The 15,153-nt window shown below is 46.4% G+C and overlaps 1 protein-coding gene and 1 pseudogene across 14 annotated transcripts in view; one reads left to right on the top strand and one right to left on the bottom strand.

The window, feature by feature from the left end:
- The window catches only part of NLRC5 (NLR family CARD domain containing 5), a 94,581-nt gene that overhangs the window by 20,519 nt on the left and 58,909 nt on the right, over positions 1-15,153 (top strand). For 7 of the 14 annotated variants that reach the window (XM_054453174.2, XM_054453175.2, XM_054453177.2 and 4 more), the window contains exons 2-5: positions 7,974-8,091; positions 11,640-11,946; positions 13,186-13,245; positions 14,704-14,772. In XM_054453174.2, coding sequence (XP_054309149.2) covers positions 8,038-8,091; positions 11,640-11,946; positions 13,186-13,245; positions 14,704-14,772 — 490 coding nt within the window. In that variant the 5' untranslated portion in view covers positions 7,974-8,037. Of the gene's footprint in view, positions 1-7,666; positions 7,824-7,973; positions 8,092-11,639; positions 11,947-13,185; positions 13,246-14,703; positions 15,115-15,153 lie in introns of all 14 variants that reach the window. The other 7 variants (XM_054453170.2, XM_054453169.2, XM_054453176.2 and 4 more) reach the window with 2 other exon arrangements.
- LOC129016022 (cilia- and flagella-associated protein 69-like) lies at positions 3,373-5,146 on the bottom strand (annotated as a pseudogene).

The raw sequence follows: 15,153 nt of genomic DNA on the forward strand, positions 1-15,153 counted from the left end.
TGGGTGGATCATGAGGTCAGGAGCTTGAGACCAGCCTGGCCAACATGGTGAAACCCCGTCTCTACTAAAAATACAAAAATTAGCTGGCTGTGGTGGCATGAGCCTGTAGTCCCAGCTACTGGGGAGGCTGAGGCGGGAGAATCACTTGAACCCGGGAGGTGGAGGTTGCAGTGAGCCGAGACCTTGCCATTGCACTCCAGCCTGGGTGGCAGAGTGAGATTCCATCTCAAAAAATAATAATAATAAAGCTGGGCGCAGTGGCTCATGCCTCTAATCACAGCACTTTGGGAGGCCGAGGTGGGTGGATCACGAGGTTAGGAGATCGAGACCATCCTGGCTGACATGGTGAAACCCCGTCTCTACTAAAAATACAAAAAATGAGCTGGGCATGGTGGCGTGCGCCTGTGGTCCCAGCTACTCGGGAGGCTGAGGCAAGAGAATGGCGTGAACCTGGGAGGTGGAGGTTGCAGTGAGCTGAGATCACGCCACTGCACTCCAGGCTGGGTGACAGAGTGAGACTCCATCTCAAAAGAAAAAAAATACAAGAAAATATTATATACAACTGTGAGCTATACTGTGTTTGAACATCTTGACAGAATGAGCAACTTTCTCAAAACTAAATTGCCAAATGCTCATTTTAAAAAAAGCCAAAAATAATCAACCAACACAATGAGGATAAATTTAAAGTGATCAAGTTTGATTTTTTTAAAAAACTGTTCAAACATCTTGGTAGTGCTGGGCAGGAAGTTGGCTTTCATTTTGGGTGAGATGAGAAGGCTCTAAGGGGCATGGGACCTGATGTCACGGGACCTGATGCAGGCTCTGTCTTAATAGCTGACTCCTGCGTGGAGTAGTTTATTGGGGGCCAGGGGGACGGAGACCAGGGAGGAGGCTGGTGCAGGAATCCTGGTGAGAAATGGTGATGTCCAGGCTAGGCCATAGCGGTAGAGGAAGCAAGATTCTGGAATGCACTTGGTAAATGAAGCCATCTTTGGGCTTGAGCTCAAGGAAGCATGAAGCCCCCCCTAACTGATGTGGGGAACGTGGTCTGGGGAGCAGTTTAGGAGGAGAGATCAGGAGCTCAGTTTCGGACTTGGAAATTTTGAAACACACATGAGGCATCCAGGTGGAGTTGGGAGAATTAAATAATGCTGAAAGGTACTCGCTTGGCAAGTAGCAAATATTCATTATATTGTCTGTTCAAATTTGTCAACTGCTTTTCCAGTAGAAATGTAGTGTCCTTATCACACATGCATAAATGTTAAACTCAAAAGTAAAATGAAATATTTTCTCAGTAGATATGAATAACTTTTTAATTTTTTTTTTTTTTTTTTTGACATGGGGTCTCACTGTTGCCCAGGCTGGAGTGGAGTGGCGAGATCATAGCTCACTGCAGCCTCAAACTCCTGGGCTTAAGCAATCCTCTGCCACAGCCTCCCGATTAGCTGGGAATACAGGCACACACCACCACGCCCAGCTAATCTTTTATTTTTTGTAGAGACTGAGTTGCTCAATGTAGCCCAAGTTGGTCTCCAACTCCTGAGCTCAAGCTATCCTCCCACCTCGGCCTCCCAAAGTGTTGGGATTACAGGCGTGAGCCACTACACCTGGCTGCTTTTTAATTGTAATATTTATCCTCCATCCATCATACTTAGTGCAGATATTTTTCCCTACCTATTGCCTTCCTATTTCTCTTTTATTTCACATTATTTAGGGGAAGTTTCATTTTTTTGTGAGCTATCACTGATAATTTCTTATTTACTCATCATCTTGTATTTCTCTTCCTTACACATTGGGGAAATGTCTATTCTAGTTTTTAATGTAAATGTTCTTGTGGCTTTTTTAGAAAAAATCAAAATGTGTACATTAAAAAGTTTGAATGGTTCAAAGGGTCCTAAAAAGGGTCCACAGTGGAAAAGGCTCTCCTGTCCCGGCATCCTCAGACCCCTCCTCAGACACAACCCTGTCATCAGTTTCCTGTGTAGCTTCCCAGAGTTGGTCTCTATGTATGCAAATACACACACATTTAAAATATACACATGCCACAGCTTTTTAAAATTTGAATTTATGGGCCATGTGCAGTGGCTCACACCTGTAACCCAACACTTTGGGAGGCCAAGGCACGTGGATCACCTGAGGTCAGGAGTTCGAGACCAACCTGACCAATATGGTGAAACCCCATCTCTACTAAAAATACAAAAATTAGCCGGGCGTGGTGGTGAGTGCCTGTAATCCCATCTTCTCAGGAGGCTGAAACAGGAGAATCGCCTGAACCCAGGAAGCAGAGGTTGCAGTGAGCTGAGATCGTGCCACTACACTCAAGCCTAGGCGACAGGGGGAGACTCCGTCTCAAAAAAAAAAAAATTGAATTTAGACTCAGGTGCAGAGGCTCATGCCTGTAATCCCAGCACTTAGGGAGGCCGATGAGGGGAGAATCACTTGAGTCCAGGAGTTCAAGACCAGCCTGGGCAACACAGGGAAACCATGTCTCTACAAAAAAATAAAAATTAGCCTGGCATGGTGGAGTGTGCCTGTTGTCTCAGCTACTCAAGAGGGTGAGGCAGGGGAATCACTTGAACTCAGGAGTAGGAGGCTGCGTGAGCTATGATTGCACCACTGCACTCCAGCCTGGGTGACAGAGAAAGACCCTGTGTCAAAAAAAAAAAAAAAGAAAAGAAAAGAAAATTAGACTACCATCATAGGTGGTACAAACACTTCCCAGTTTGTTGCTTTCGTTTTGTTTGTTGCCATTTTTATTATACAGAAAAAAAAGGCAATAAAGAATACATGATTATAATATGTTAATTTCTACTGCATTATTTTTAACAACTTCATTGAGGTATAATTTACATACCGTAAAATCTATCCATTTTGAGTGTACAATTCAGTGATTTCTAGTAAATTTACTGAGTTATGCGACCATCACCACAATCTGGTTTTGGGACATTTTCATTACTGCCATAATATTCCTCATACCCATTTAGAATCATTCCTATTTCTGCCCCCAGGCCCAGGCAACCACTAATCTACTTGCTGTTTCAATAGATTTGCCTTTTCTGGATGTTTTACATAAATAGAATCATACAATATGTGATCTTTAGTGATCTTTTTTCACATGGCATAAACTTGGTTCCTTTTTATATTGAATAATATTCCATTGTATAGATATATCACAGTTTGTTTCTCCATTCATGAGCTTTTGGGTATTTGGGTTGATTTCACTTTTTGACTGTTATGGGTAATGCTGGTATGAACATTCATATACAAGTTTTTGTGTAGATGTATATTTTCATTTCTCTTGGAATAGACCTAGGCGTGGAATTGCTGGATTAGATGGTAATTCTATTGTTTTACATTCTAAGGCAGGGGTCCTCAACCCCCGGGCTACAGATCAGTGTCGGTTCATGGCCCGTTAGGAACTGGGCCACACAGCAGGTGGTGAGCGGCCGGCGGGCGAGTATTACTGCCTGAGCTCTGCCTCCTGTCGGATCAGCGGTGCCATTAGATTCTCATAGGAGCACAAACCCAGTTGTGAAATGCGCATGCGAGGGATCTAGGTTGCGAGTTTCTGATGAGAATCTAATGATAAATGTAATGAGCTTGAATCATCTCGAATCCATCCCCCACCCCCAACCCCCGTCTGGGGAAAAAATGATCTCTCTCGAAACCAGTCCCTGGGCCAAAAAGTTTGGGGACTGCTGTTCTAAGGAACTGCCAAAACTGCCAAACTGTTTTTCAGAGTGGCTGGACCATTTTACATTCCCACCGGCAATATATACGGTGTCCTGTTTCTTTACATCCTCATCAACATGTGTCTTTTTCATTATAGCCATTCTATGTGGGTGTGAAATGCTATGTGGCTGTGTTTTTCATTTCCATGCAGAAATTTTTAATTTAATTACTTAGTTAAAAATAATTCTTTAAATTTAAAACACTCATATTGCCATATGTATATTTTTATACTACAAAGTGATACAATTTTTGTTAATTTTCTTGCCTTGATTACTCTTTACCTGTATAGTATTTAAATCTTTACATAAGATCACAATTATAGTGAATAGTAATTTATTCAACTCAAAATCTTCATAGGATTTAGAAAATTTAAGTCCTTTACCAAAGGGATTGACTTTTAACTTCATTAAAGGTTGCAAACAATATCAAATCCTTGGTAAAGCCACATTCGATCTTTGGCACTCCAGGATTTTGAGCTATAACTGTAGTGATCACTAATATGTCATTTCTAAACTGACGGTCATAATGACTAAAACCTCTCATAAATCGATTTTAAAATACTTCCTTCAAAGCCAGTAAACATTCCAAGTTAATAAGCTGTTGAACAATTTCTTCTTTTGAAGATTTTTTCTGATAAGTTGCAAAGTGTTTCTGATGAAGGAAATAAAAGCTGTCCAGAGAAATCTGGGTCATTGAGGTGAGCACAGATTCCATTGGCTGCTTGTGCTTTCATCATTACAGTACAATTAACTTCAGAAGTAGAAAGATGCTGCAGAATTTTAAGTACCCAAAGTTTCTCAACAAGTTGATTTTCAAGCAAGATCATTAACTGGATCATTGTTTTTGCCAATCCTCCAGCTTCAGCCATTTGAATCTTGTATGATGAACTCGCTTGCTGGTAACCTGGAATATGCTTCTTTGGTGGTTGCGCCTGATAAAAGTCAACAATACGCTTACAATTTTGTATCCTCAATTCAGAACTTGGTATCTTCATTAAGCCACCCAGAAGCGCGATTGAATTAGCAGTATCTCCAGCATAAGTTATTTCATCCGATACTTTCTTTTTCAAAAACGGCAAGCCACACTATTTTATGATATCATATGCAGATTCTACAAAATGCGGCTGGTTTTCGATTTTTACTGCGCTCAGATTCAGAATTTCAAATGTCTGTACTAAATCCCTTAAGGGAAGTTCATTCTGATAACACTGTACCAGTTTCTCGACAGATTTAAGCTGTTTTTCTTCTAAGCCATCTTTAGCAGTCTCTTCAAAAAGTTTGATGACACGATTAAGGTCCACAGGCTTAAAAACACCAAGTTCCACATGGCGAGGGAGGCCTTGGGAAACACCATCACGACGGAAGGCAAAGGGGAAGTAAAGACCTTCTTCATGGTGGCAGGAAAGAGAGAGCATATTGCTATGTATTTTAACACCGCTTATTTCCCCCCTTTTTTCTTTCAATGTCATGGATTAAATAGTGTATTTTAAATGAGTGTGAGGCTCACTTGGACTCTATTCCATCCCTTTGGCCAATTTTTTTTCCATTTTTAATCCAAGAATCTTAAAGTTTGAATGATGGTCACCTTATTATATATTTTATTATGTTTGGAAGCTTTTTTGCTATTGCCTGATCCTCCCAACAAATAGCCTTTTGATAGAATTGCCTTTGTTCGTTTCTTTATATCTAATTATAACCTAAAATTAGACTTAAAATTAACTTCAACTGTTTTATTATGAAATATTTAAGGCGTATAAATACTGCCTCTTTTCTCTAAATGACTGCTAATATGATTTTACCAAGTTCTGTTAAAGTATCCTGTTGTACATAAAGTGGCATTGTTTTTTATCTGCCTGTTAACTTAGAGTGGGTTTCATTTTCTTTCACTTTCTGTGGTTGAGGGCAAGTTTGTCTTAGTCAGCTTGGGCTGTTATAATGATATACTGTAGACTGGGTGGCTTAAACAACAGAAACTTGTTTCTCACGTTCTGAAAGCCGGGAAGTCCCTGATCAGGGAGCCAGCAGGCCTGGTGTCTGGAGAGGATGCGCTTCCTGGTTTGCAGACGGCACCTTCTCATTGTGTCCTCACAGGGCAGAGAGCAAAGAGAAAGGGCAAGCGCTCTCCAGCCTCTTCCTTTTTCCTTTTTTTTTTTGTTTGTTTGAGATGGAGTCTTGCTCTGTCACCCAGACTGGAGTGCAGTGGCACGATCTTGGCTCACTCCAACCTCTGCCTCCTGGGTTCAAGTGATTCTCCTGCCTCAGCCTCCTGAGTAGCTGGGACTACAGGTGCCTGCCACCACGCCTGACTAATTTTTATATTTTTATTAGAGATGGGGTTTCATCATGTTGGCCAGACTGGTTTTAGACTCCCGACCTCAAGTGATCTACCTACCTTGGCCTCCCAAAGTGCTGGGATTACAGGTGTGAGCCACCACACCCGGCCTCCAGCCTCTTCTTGTGAGGGCAGTAATCCCATCATAAGGGCTCCACCCTCTTGACCTAATCACTTCGCAAAGGTCCCACTTCCAAATACCGTCACACTGGGTATTTAGGCTTCACCAGGTGAATTGGTGGGGGAGGTGGGACACAAACATTCAGTCCATGGCAAGTTTTTATCTCAATTTGTTAATGCATCTCTTTATTTCTCCTATTACAGTGTGATAATGTTGTTTTTTAAAATATCATTTAGCTGGCTGTGGTGACCCATGCGTGCAGTCCCAGCTACTCAGGAGGCTAAGGCAAAAGGATCACATGAACCTAGGAGTTTGAATCCAGCATGGGCAACATAGAAAGACCCTGTCTCTTAAAAAATAAATAAATAAATAAATAAATGAAAGAGGACGGGCACAGTGGCTCATGCCTGTAATCCCAGCACTTTGGGAGGCCGAGGCGGGCAGATCACCTGAAGTCGGGAGTTCAAGACCAGCCTGACCAACATGGAGAAACCCTGTCTCTACTAAAAATACAAAATTAGCCGGGTGTGGTGGCGCATGCCTGTAATCCCACTACTTGGGAGGCTGAGGCAGGAGAATTGCTTGAACCAGAAGATGGAGGTTGCGGTGAGCCGAGATCATGCCATTGCACTCCAGCCTGGGTAACAAGAACGAAACTCTGTCTCAAAAAAAAAAAAAAGAAAAGAAAAGAAAAGAAAGAAAAGAAAAGAAGCACTTAAAGAGGCTGAGGCAGGCAGATCACTTGAAGTCAGGAGTTCAAGACCAGCCTGGCCAACATGGTGAAACCTAGTCTCTACTAAAAATACAAGAATTAGGCAGGCGTGGTGGCACACATCTGTAATCCCAGCTACTCGGGAGGCTGAGGCACAAGACTTGCTTGAACCTAGGAGGTGGAGGTTTCAGTGAGCTGAGAACATGCCATTGTACTCCAGCCTGGGCAACAGAGCAAGACTCCATCTCAAGAAAAAAGAAAGAGAGAGAGAGAGAAATATAGACCTATCTTATTAGTCCCCCAGGACCTCTTCAAAAGATCTCTCTTTTCCTTTCTTATTTCTAATTACCATACTATATACCACCTCCATTATGTCAGAATGTGCCCTATTTACGTGGATTTGTCTAAAGTCATGGAACTCCGAGTTTACATTCCTCGTATTTCACAGAGACACAATCAGAGCACACGCTGATCTTCCGCCTCTCTTCATTTCCTCCATGTACTCTGTAGCTACCTGTTCTCTTCTTTGTTCGTAGGAAGATCTCTCATCTTTTTATTGTGCTCTCTGTGAGCAGCTATCAATGCCTCCGGGTCTTCTCTTTAAGAATAATGTTTACTCTCAATTGTTTAAAAACTAACTAAATAGGAAGAAGATCGCAAATCCTAACCTTTTTGGGGTTTTATATTGGGGGCAAAAGTTGGCATCTGCAGTGAGGATTATTTCATTTTCATCTGAATAAATGAGCAGTAATAACTTTGCTGACTTGCAGGGCTCATTGTGATACCAAAGGACATTGTAAGGTGAATATCTGAATTGGAGGAGGAAGAGGGGCATCCTCTGAGCCAGGTGTGGCAGGAGGTGACATCAAGGAGGGCTAGGCTGCATAAATCCAGGGACATAAGGAGCTGCAGTCGGGGAAGAACAAGGTCTGTGGATGGAGTTGGGGGGACTGTGTCTGGATCCAATGTTCTCAGAGGTGTCTCCGGCAGGCAGGGGCAAGGGCTGGTGCCCCGTTTACAACATTCCTTTTGGAGTCTGGAATAGTGGGGAAAACTCCCTGTCTTTTCTCCCCTTAGGAGTCTGCACTATGGAAACAACCTGTCAATCCAGCTCAAGGCACAGGACATAGCCCAGACACTCATGAGACCCTCTCCGTGGGGACCCTGGAGCACCTATCATGAACGAGGAGACCAAGTAGGTGATTTTTCTCTCCCCTTCACCTCCTCTTTTCCCCTCCTATCTACTTCTTCACTCTTCTTCTACTGCCAAGACTGGTCCCTACCCAAATCTGCCTTACTGGGCTGCCCCCGACACAACAAACCTTCCGTTGACCACCATTCAGCATGAGAATGTAATGATCAGACACAGAAAATCGGGAAGAGTTTTGAGACAGCATCTAATCTACCCATTTTAGAGATGGTATGACTGAGGCTTATATAGGAAAAAGGCTTGCTCAAGGTCACACTATGAGCGTATCAGCTAGGTTATACTGCAGTACATGCACCCTCCAAAGTCCCAGTGACTCATGGCAACAAAAGTTTATTTCCTGCTCTTGCTTCCTGTCTGGTGTGGATTGACTGGGATCACTTCTCCACATCATCCTGTCTCCCAGACTCAGGCTAACAGGGTAGCCATGATTTTCAATATTTCTGGGCCCTGGAGTTAACAAAGAAAAAGTACTGTGAATCACACCTTGGTTCTTAAAACGTCTACACAGGCATAACATGAGTCTTTTTTAGCATATTTCATTGACCAAAGCAAGTTTCATGGCTATGCCCAATTTCAATGAGGCAGAGAAGTGTAATCCCACCAAAGGCCTAGAAAGAGGAGAAAGAGTATCTGTGAACAGCCCTAATGCCTACCACAGAGAATTAGTAACAGAGCTGGGCCATGGATCTTTTTCAACCATCGTCCTCTGTCTCCAAGATTATTCCCCATGGAAATCTCAATGACTGATAATGATGCCATGTGCTTTTTCTCCCGAGTTTGGTTAGCCTTAAAGAGATTTGTGTCGTATCCTAAGGGGATAGAACACTAATGATGGAAACAAAGGTATTGTGTTAGACTGGCTGAAGGAGAAATTTGAGGATGAGAAACATCACCAGAAATCACACCATCCAGGCACCACTTACTTCCATCTGGCACCATGCTGCCCTGGACCATTTCTTCATGGGCAGCATGGATGCTGGACACCATAGCCTGGAAAAGAAGTTATGTATGCCCTAGGCTATGGCCACATCCTTTTGCCGAGATCACACAAAATCCAGGGACTTAGCCTTGTCTGGTGCCATCTAGCCTCCAAGGCCTTGGAAATTTACTGGCCTGGGAGGCAAGAAACCTCAGTTCTGCTCCTGGCTCTGTCACGGACTTGCTGTGTGACTGTGGGCACACCTTTTGCCCTTCCTTGCCCATGGTCTTTCCGTCTGCTTAGTGGAGGTGGTGATCCCCGCCTGAGGATCATGGTGTGAGCATGTTTCATAAATTCTAAGACTCTCTGCCTGAGTAAGGACCTATTGCTATTAGCCCAGTTGAGGAGAAATGACCAGTGGGGCTGACAGTATCCAAGTATGTCTCTGCTGCATGCCCAGGGAGCAGCTGGGCTCTAAACCCCCGGATGCATAGTACTGGCCTCAGCCTCTGGGAATTGGGAAGGCTGGCTTCTGGGTGGACCTCCTACTCTTTTCAGAGTTAGAGGTGGACTCTCTGGAGTTGTGAGGATAAAATAAGGTACATAAAGCACTTAGACAGTGCCTAATACACGGTGAGTGCTTTCCAAGTGTGTACTGCTATGAGGAAGGACATAGTACCAGAAAGTACATCTGGAAATGTGATAGCGTAGTCCATTAGATGATGGGCCACTGTTTAGTTGGCCAATCCCCAACTGTTGGACATTTAGGTTGTTTCCAATTTTTAATAATTATAAATAATCTTGCAGTGAGCATCTTTGTAATTAAATATTGTATATATGTTCATGATCATTTCCCAAGGTTAGAGTACTAGAAATGGAATTACTGAATCAAAGGAACTGCACATTATTTACGCTTTTGCTGTGTAAATGCCCCTTGCCCTCTATTGGTACTTCTACAAGGAGGTGGTTTAAGAGTTCCAGTTCGGCCAGGCATGATGGCTCACACCTGTAATCCCAGCACTTTGGGAGGCCAAGGTGGGTGGATCACCCTGAGGTCAGGAGTTTGAGCCCAGCCTGGCCAACATGGTGAAACCCCATCTGTACTAAAAATTACAAAAATTAGCTGGGCATTGTGGTGTGCACCTGTAATCCCAGCTACTCGGGAGGCTGAGGCAGGAGAATCACTTGAACCTGGAGGTGGAGGCTGCAGTGAGCCAAGATTGAACCATTGCACTCCAGCCTGGGCGACAGAGCGAGACTCCATCTCAAAAAAAAAAAAAAAAAAAAAGAGTTACAGTTCAGAAGGGGAGAATTTGCTTAGCAAAAGAGGTGATGGTCTCTGTTAGCTAGGATTAGAGTTCACTATGAGTAGCAGAAAGCACCAAACAACAGTGGCTTAACCAGAATGGAAGTGTATTTCCCTGCCGTGTAATAGAAGTCCAAAGTCAGTGAGCACAGGGCAGATGGGCAGCTTTACCCTCCACCTTCCTCAGTATGGGTTCCACCTCATGATTCAATATGGCTGCCCAAGATCCAGCCATCCCATAGACATTCCAGACAACAGGAAGGAGCAAAGAAGAATAGACAACACTTCCACTTACATTCCACTGGCCAAATTACATGGCTACATATAACTGCAAGGGAGACTGGGATATAATAATCTATTCTAGATGAGCAGCAAATATTTAGTAGTTCTGATACTGAGGAAGAATGGAAGAACAGATTTTGGGAGACAACTAGTTGTCTCTGCCATGAGGTTAGCTCAGACTGAGAGCAGCATAAATGGTTCATGGAAACAAGAATGAGTAATGCATCCTCAGGGGACTATCCACAGGGGATGAACTAGACCATTCCAGAGAGCCAGGATGCAGGCACAAATGGAGTAGGGAGGGGGTGCAGAAGAAACAGACTGATCTCCGGAGCCGATCCCTGGGCAGAGACATCAAGACTCCCTGGAGAGGCCACTTCCCTACCTATTTTTTGTCACTCAGATGTAGGGACTGGTTCTTGACTGCTTGACTTCCCCAGAAACTCTCCTATCCCCCAACTCACCTTCCCCAGATCACCTTCCCCCTAGTTCACCTGTCCCCACCTCACCTGCCCTCAGGTCACCTGCCCCGCAACTCACCTGTTCTCCATCTAATCTTCCTTCCAGCTCCCCTGTCCCCCAAATCACCTGCCCCCAATTCACTTGTCCTCCAGCTCACCGGTTCCCCAGCTCATCTTCCCTCCAGTTCCCCAGTCCCCCAGCTCACCTGCCCGCTCTTAGTTCACTTGTCCCCCAGTTCATCTCCTCCTAGCTCCCCTGTCCCCTAGCTCACCTGTGCCCCAGCTCCCCTGTCCCCCAGTTCCCCTGTCCCCCAGCTCAACTCCCCCCCAGTTCCCCTGTCCCCCAGCTCACCTTCCCCTCAGTTCCCCTGTCCCCTAGCTCATCTGCCCCCAGTTCCCTTGTCCCCCAGCTCATCTGCCCCCCAGTTTACCTGTCGCCTAGCTCACCTCCCCCCCAGTTTACCTGTCCCCCGGCTCACCTCCCCCCAAGTTCCCCTGTCCCTCAGCTCATCTGCCCCCAGTTTACCTGTCCCCCTCAACTCACCTATCTTCCCCGTCCCTCCAGGGTCGGCTCCTCATGGACCCTGTTGGCCTCCAGCTCGGCAACAAGAACCTGTGGAGCTGTCTTGTGAGGCTGCTCACCAAAGACCCAGAATGGCTGAACGCCAAGATGAAGTTCTTCCTCCCCAACACGGACCTGGATTCCAGGAATGAGACCTTGGACCCTGAACAGAGAGTCATCCTACAACTCAACAAGCTGCATGTCCAGGGTTCGGACACCTGGCAGTCTTTCATTCACTGTGTGTGCATGCAGCTGGAGGTGCCTCTGGACCTGGAGGTGCTGCTGCTGAGTACTTTTGGCTGTGATGATGGTAAGGGCAGGTGTGAGAGACACAAAGCAGCAGCCGGGCCAGCACCTGTGTCATGGGGAGCCAGGAGGAGCTCAGGGACCCACCTGAGTCACAGAGAGGATGTAGCCGAGCCAGGATCTCAATTCTGTATTTCTGGACACTTCCCAGAACAAATTCCCTAATGCGCCCAAATCTGCTGGGGCCTGGAGGACCCCTCCTTCCACCAGGCTTCACTCGAGTTGCTCGAATTGCTGAGTGACTGCTTCCAGCCACAAAAGCCCACATAGCCCATAATGCCCGAGAGATTTATTTCTTCTTTTTTGGCGGGGGTGGGGGGTGTTTTTTGTTGTTGCTCTTGTTGGGTTTTGTTTTTTATTTTTGGGACAAGGTCTTGCTCTGTTGCCTAGGCTGGAGTGCAGTGGCACAATCATAGCTCACTACAGCATCCAACTCCAGGACTCAGGTGATCCTTCCCACTTCAGCCTCCCAAGTAGCTGGGACTACAGTAGAACTGTAGGTGCACGCCACCACATTAGGCTAATTTTTCATTTTTTTCTAGAGACGGGACATCACTATGTTGCCCAGGCTGGTCTTGAACTCCTGGCCTTAAGTGATCCTCCTCCCTTGGCCTCCCAAAGTGCTGGGATTATAGATGTGAGCCATCACACCTGGCTAGAGGTGTTTTTGTTTGTTTGTTTGTTTTGCAACATGGTCAGAAACAGTGACGGGGAGCGCCTTCTGCCCTCTACTGATCTGTGGGGATTTCTTGGTCACCTTCTGTTTGCACAGCACTGAGGGGAAACACAGGACATTGAGGGGCAACAGCGTCTTTGGAGAGAAAATGGGAACTCACTTAAGAACCCTACTTCAAGGCAGAGTGTGGGAAATGCGGGGGGCGGGGCGGCACATGCGCATATGTGCAGACATATGCAGATACACACAGTGCATATACATGTGGGTATGTGCATAAACCCATATACACATGCATGCAAGTGTGCCCACATGCATAACACATGCACGCCTGTGCACACACATCCATAAACTTGCGTGCACTTGCATATACACACATTTCTGCCCAGCACTGCCTTCAAAGCTCACCACCACATTTTCTCCACAGCAGATAACTGAGTGTTCAGTTTATTTCTCCTTTGCTGGGCACCCACCCTGTGAGATGAACCCTGAGCCAGGCACCAGGCCAGAGCTGGTCCCCAGCATCCCACGACAGCCCCATACCACATTATACTCTCCCCTCTCTTGCAGGGTTCACCAGCCAGCTGGGAGCTGAGGGGAAACGCCAACCTGAATCTCAGCTCCACCATGGTGAGGACTGGAGTTGGGGGGTGGGAAGGGGGTGGTGAGCACTGTGAAGTCCCCACTTCCAAGCTGGAGGAGGCTGTGGTGGCTGGTCACAGCCATTTCTCATAGGCCATGCTCTTCGTCTGTCCCTGACTCATTTGCAAGTGTGTCAAGCCCCTAACTGTGTCTCCCAGCCCCACCTCCTCCTGCTGTGACTTTCAAGGCTTTAGCTTGTCCCGTTACAAATTCTCAAGGGTCTAACCTGGAGCCCCTCAGGAAGTCCGTTCTCACTTTCCTGCCCGCAACCCGCAGGGCCTCATCTCCCAGCCCCAAAGTGTCAGGCTTCGCGGGGAAGCCCTAACCACCCCTCCCAACTTGTACACTTTAGACTTGACACTCACCCACAGCTGCTGTCTTCACCGGGGGAGCCTTTGGCTGATTTTCTGAAGGAGTTGAGAAGGGCCAGTGATTAAATAATGACCACCTACTGATTCATGGGTCACACTTTCATCTCGGCACCTTGATTTCTACAGAAGCATTGACTTTACTTATCACTGTGCATGGCAGTAATGCCAACAGAAAACCCACCCTGTAATCTCAGCTCCCCAGTAAATCAAAACTGTCCAAGTCCCTGGTCCAATAGGCCCATATCACTGAGCTGGCATCATTGTCTCATGGCTGTAACCAGATCTGATTGATATTTGTCCAGTGAGTCCCTTTTTAATATAGGATTTGTTAAGATATTGAAGTGCTCTCGAACTGGTTCCAGCCTCCTAGCTGGGCAAGGAGCCCAGGGCCCTGCTCCAGGGGCTGTTGCTGTTGGTCACTTAGCTTAGCTGTAGGAAGACCCTGCTTGACTTCTTAAAATTCTTTCCTGAGTCCTCTTTCCTTTCTCCCTCCCTTCCTTTCTTGGTCCCCTTCCTTCTTGTTTTCCTTCTTCCTTTCTCAAACTCTTCCAGAAAGGCATTAAAGTGATTCTTGAAAATCCATGCAATGAGAAAGACTCCAGAAACTATTAAGGGAAGTGAGGAAATGTGGGTGATAAGAAATCGGGATGATAAAACCCTAACACAGGAGGGAAGTTGCAGGCCCGGCCAAACTCACTGGGAACTTCACTTATATGACCAGCAGTGGCTTCCATAGAGCTTGGTCCTTCCCTGATGGACAGACGGCCATTTAGTGCTTGGAGCTGAGTGTTTTTGGGGGCTGCTGGCTGTCAGCCCTGCTTCCTGCATCCTGGACTGCAAGACTGCCAGGCCCAGAACATCCACCTTGCAATGGGGGTGCCTAGAAGTCCCCTCTGCAAATAGAAGCTGGTGTTGACCCAGCCTCTGCCTGGGGCCTGCCTTTCCAGTCCCTGCATGTGGGTGTACTTGGCTGCCTGCCACCTGTCTGTGGACTGGAGTTCCCCAAAGGTTCTGGGTACCCCCTCAGCCCAGATCCCCAGACCCCACTCCTCCATCCCTTCCTTTGCTTTTTCAGGCCTGAAGCGCCCGCATCAGAGCTGTGGGTCCTCACCCCGCCGGAAGCAGTGCAAGAAGCAGCAGCTAGGTGGGTACCAGTGTGGGGAGGAACATAAACAGAGAGATGGAGTTGCCTGGGGGCCAGGACCCGGACCCTGGACCTTGTCCCCTGCCAACAAGCCTCCAGAGGTGCTTGTCTCGCAAGTTTCCAGGAGAAAAGGACTGGAGGTCTTGCACAGGCAAAGGAGAGGGCTGGGCTGGCAGCGAAGGGGCTCCCCACCCATCTGGCTGCATGGGGACTTCTCTCAAGAGGGCTCCGCTGAAGGAGCTGGAAGCACCATACAGGTCTCAGCTTCACTGTCCAGGCTTTTCCAGGGGCACCCTGTGTCCTCAGTGTTGAAGGAGACCCAGGGAGGAGACCAGTTTGGAGGTGAGCAGGGATGGGAAGGGGTGAGGAGACCTGGGAGAA

Source organism: Pongo pygmaeus, chromosome 18, assembly GCF_028885625.2.
Source record: "Pongo pygmaeus isolate AG05252 chromosome 18, NHGRI_mPonPyg2-v2.0_pri, whole genome shotgun sequence".
Classification (NCBI taxonomy): domain Eukaryota; kingdom Metazoa; phylum Chordata; class Mammalia; order Primates; family Hominidae; genus Pongo; species Pongo pygmaeus.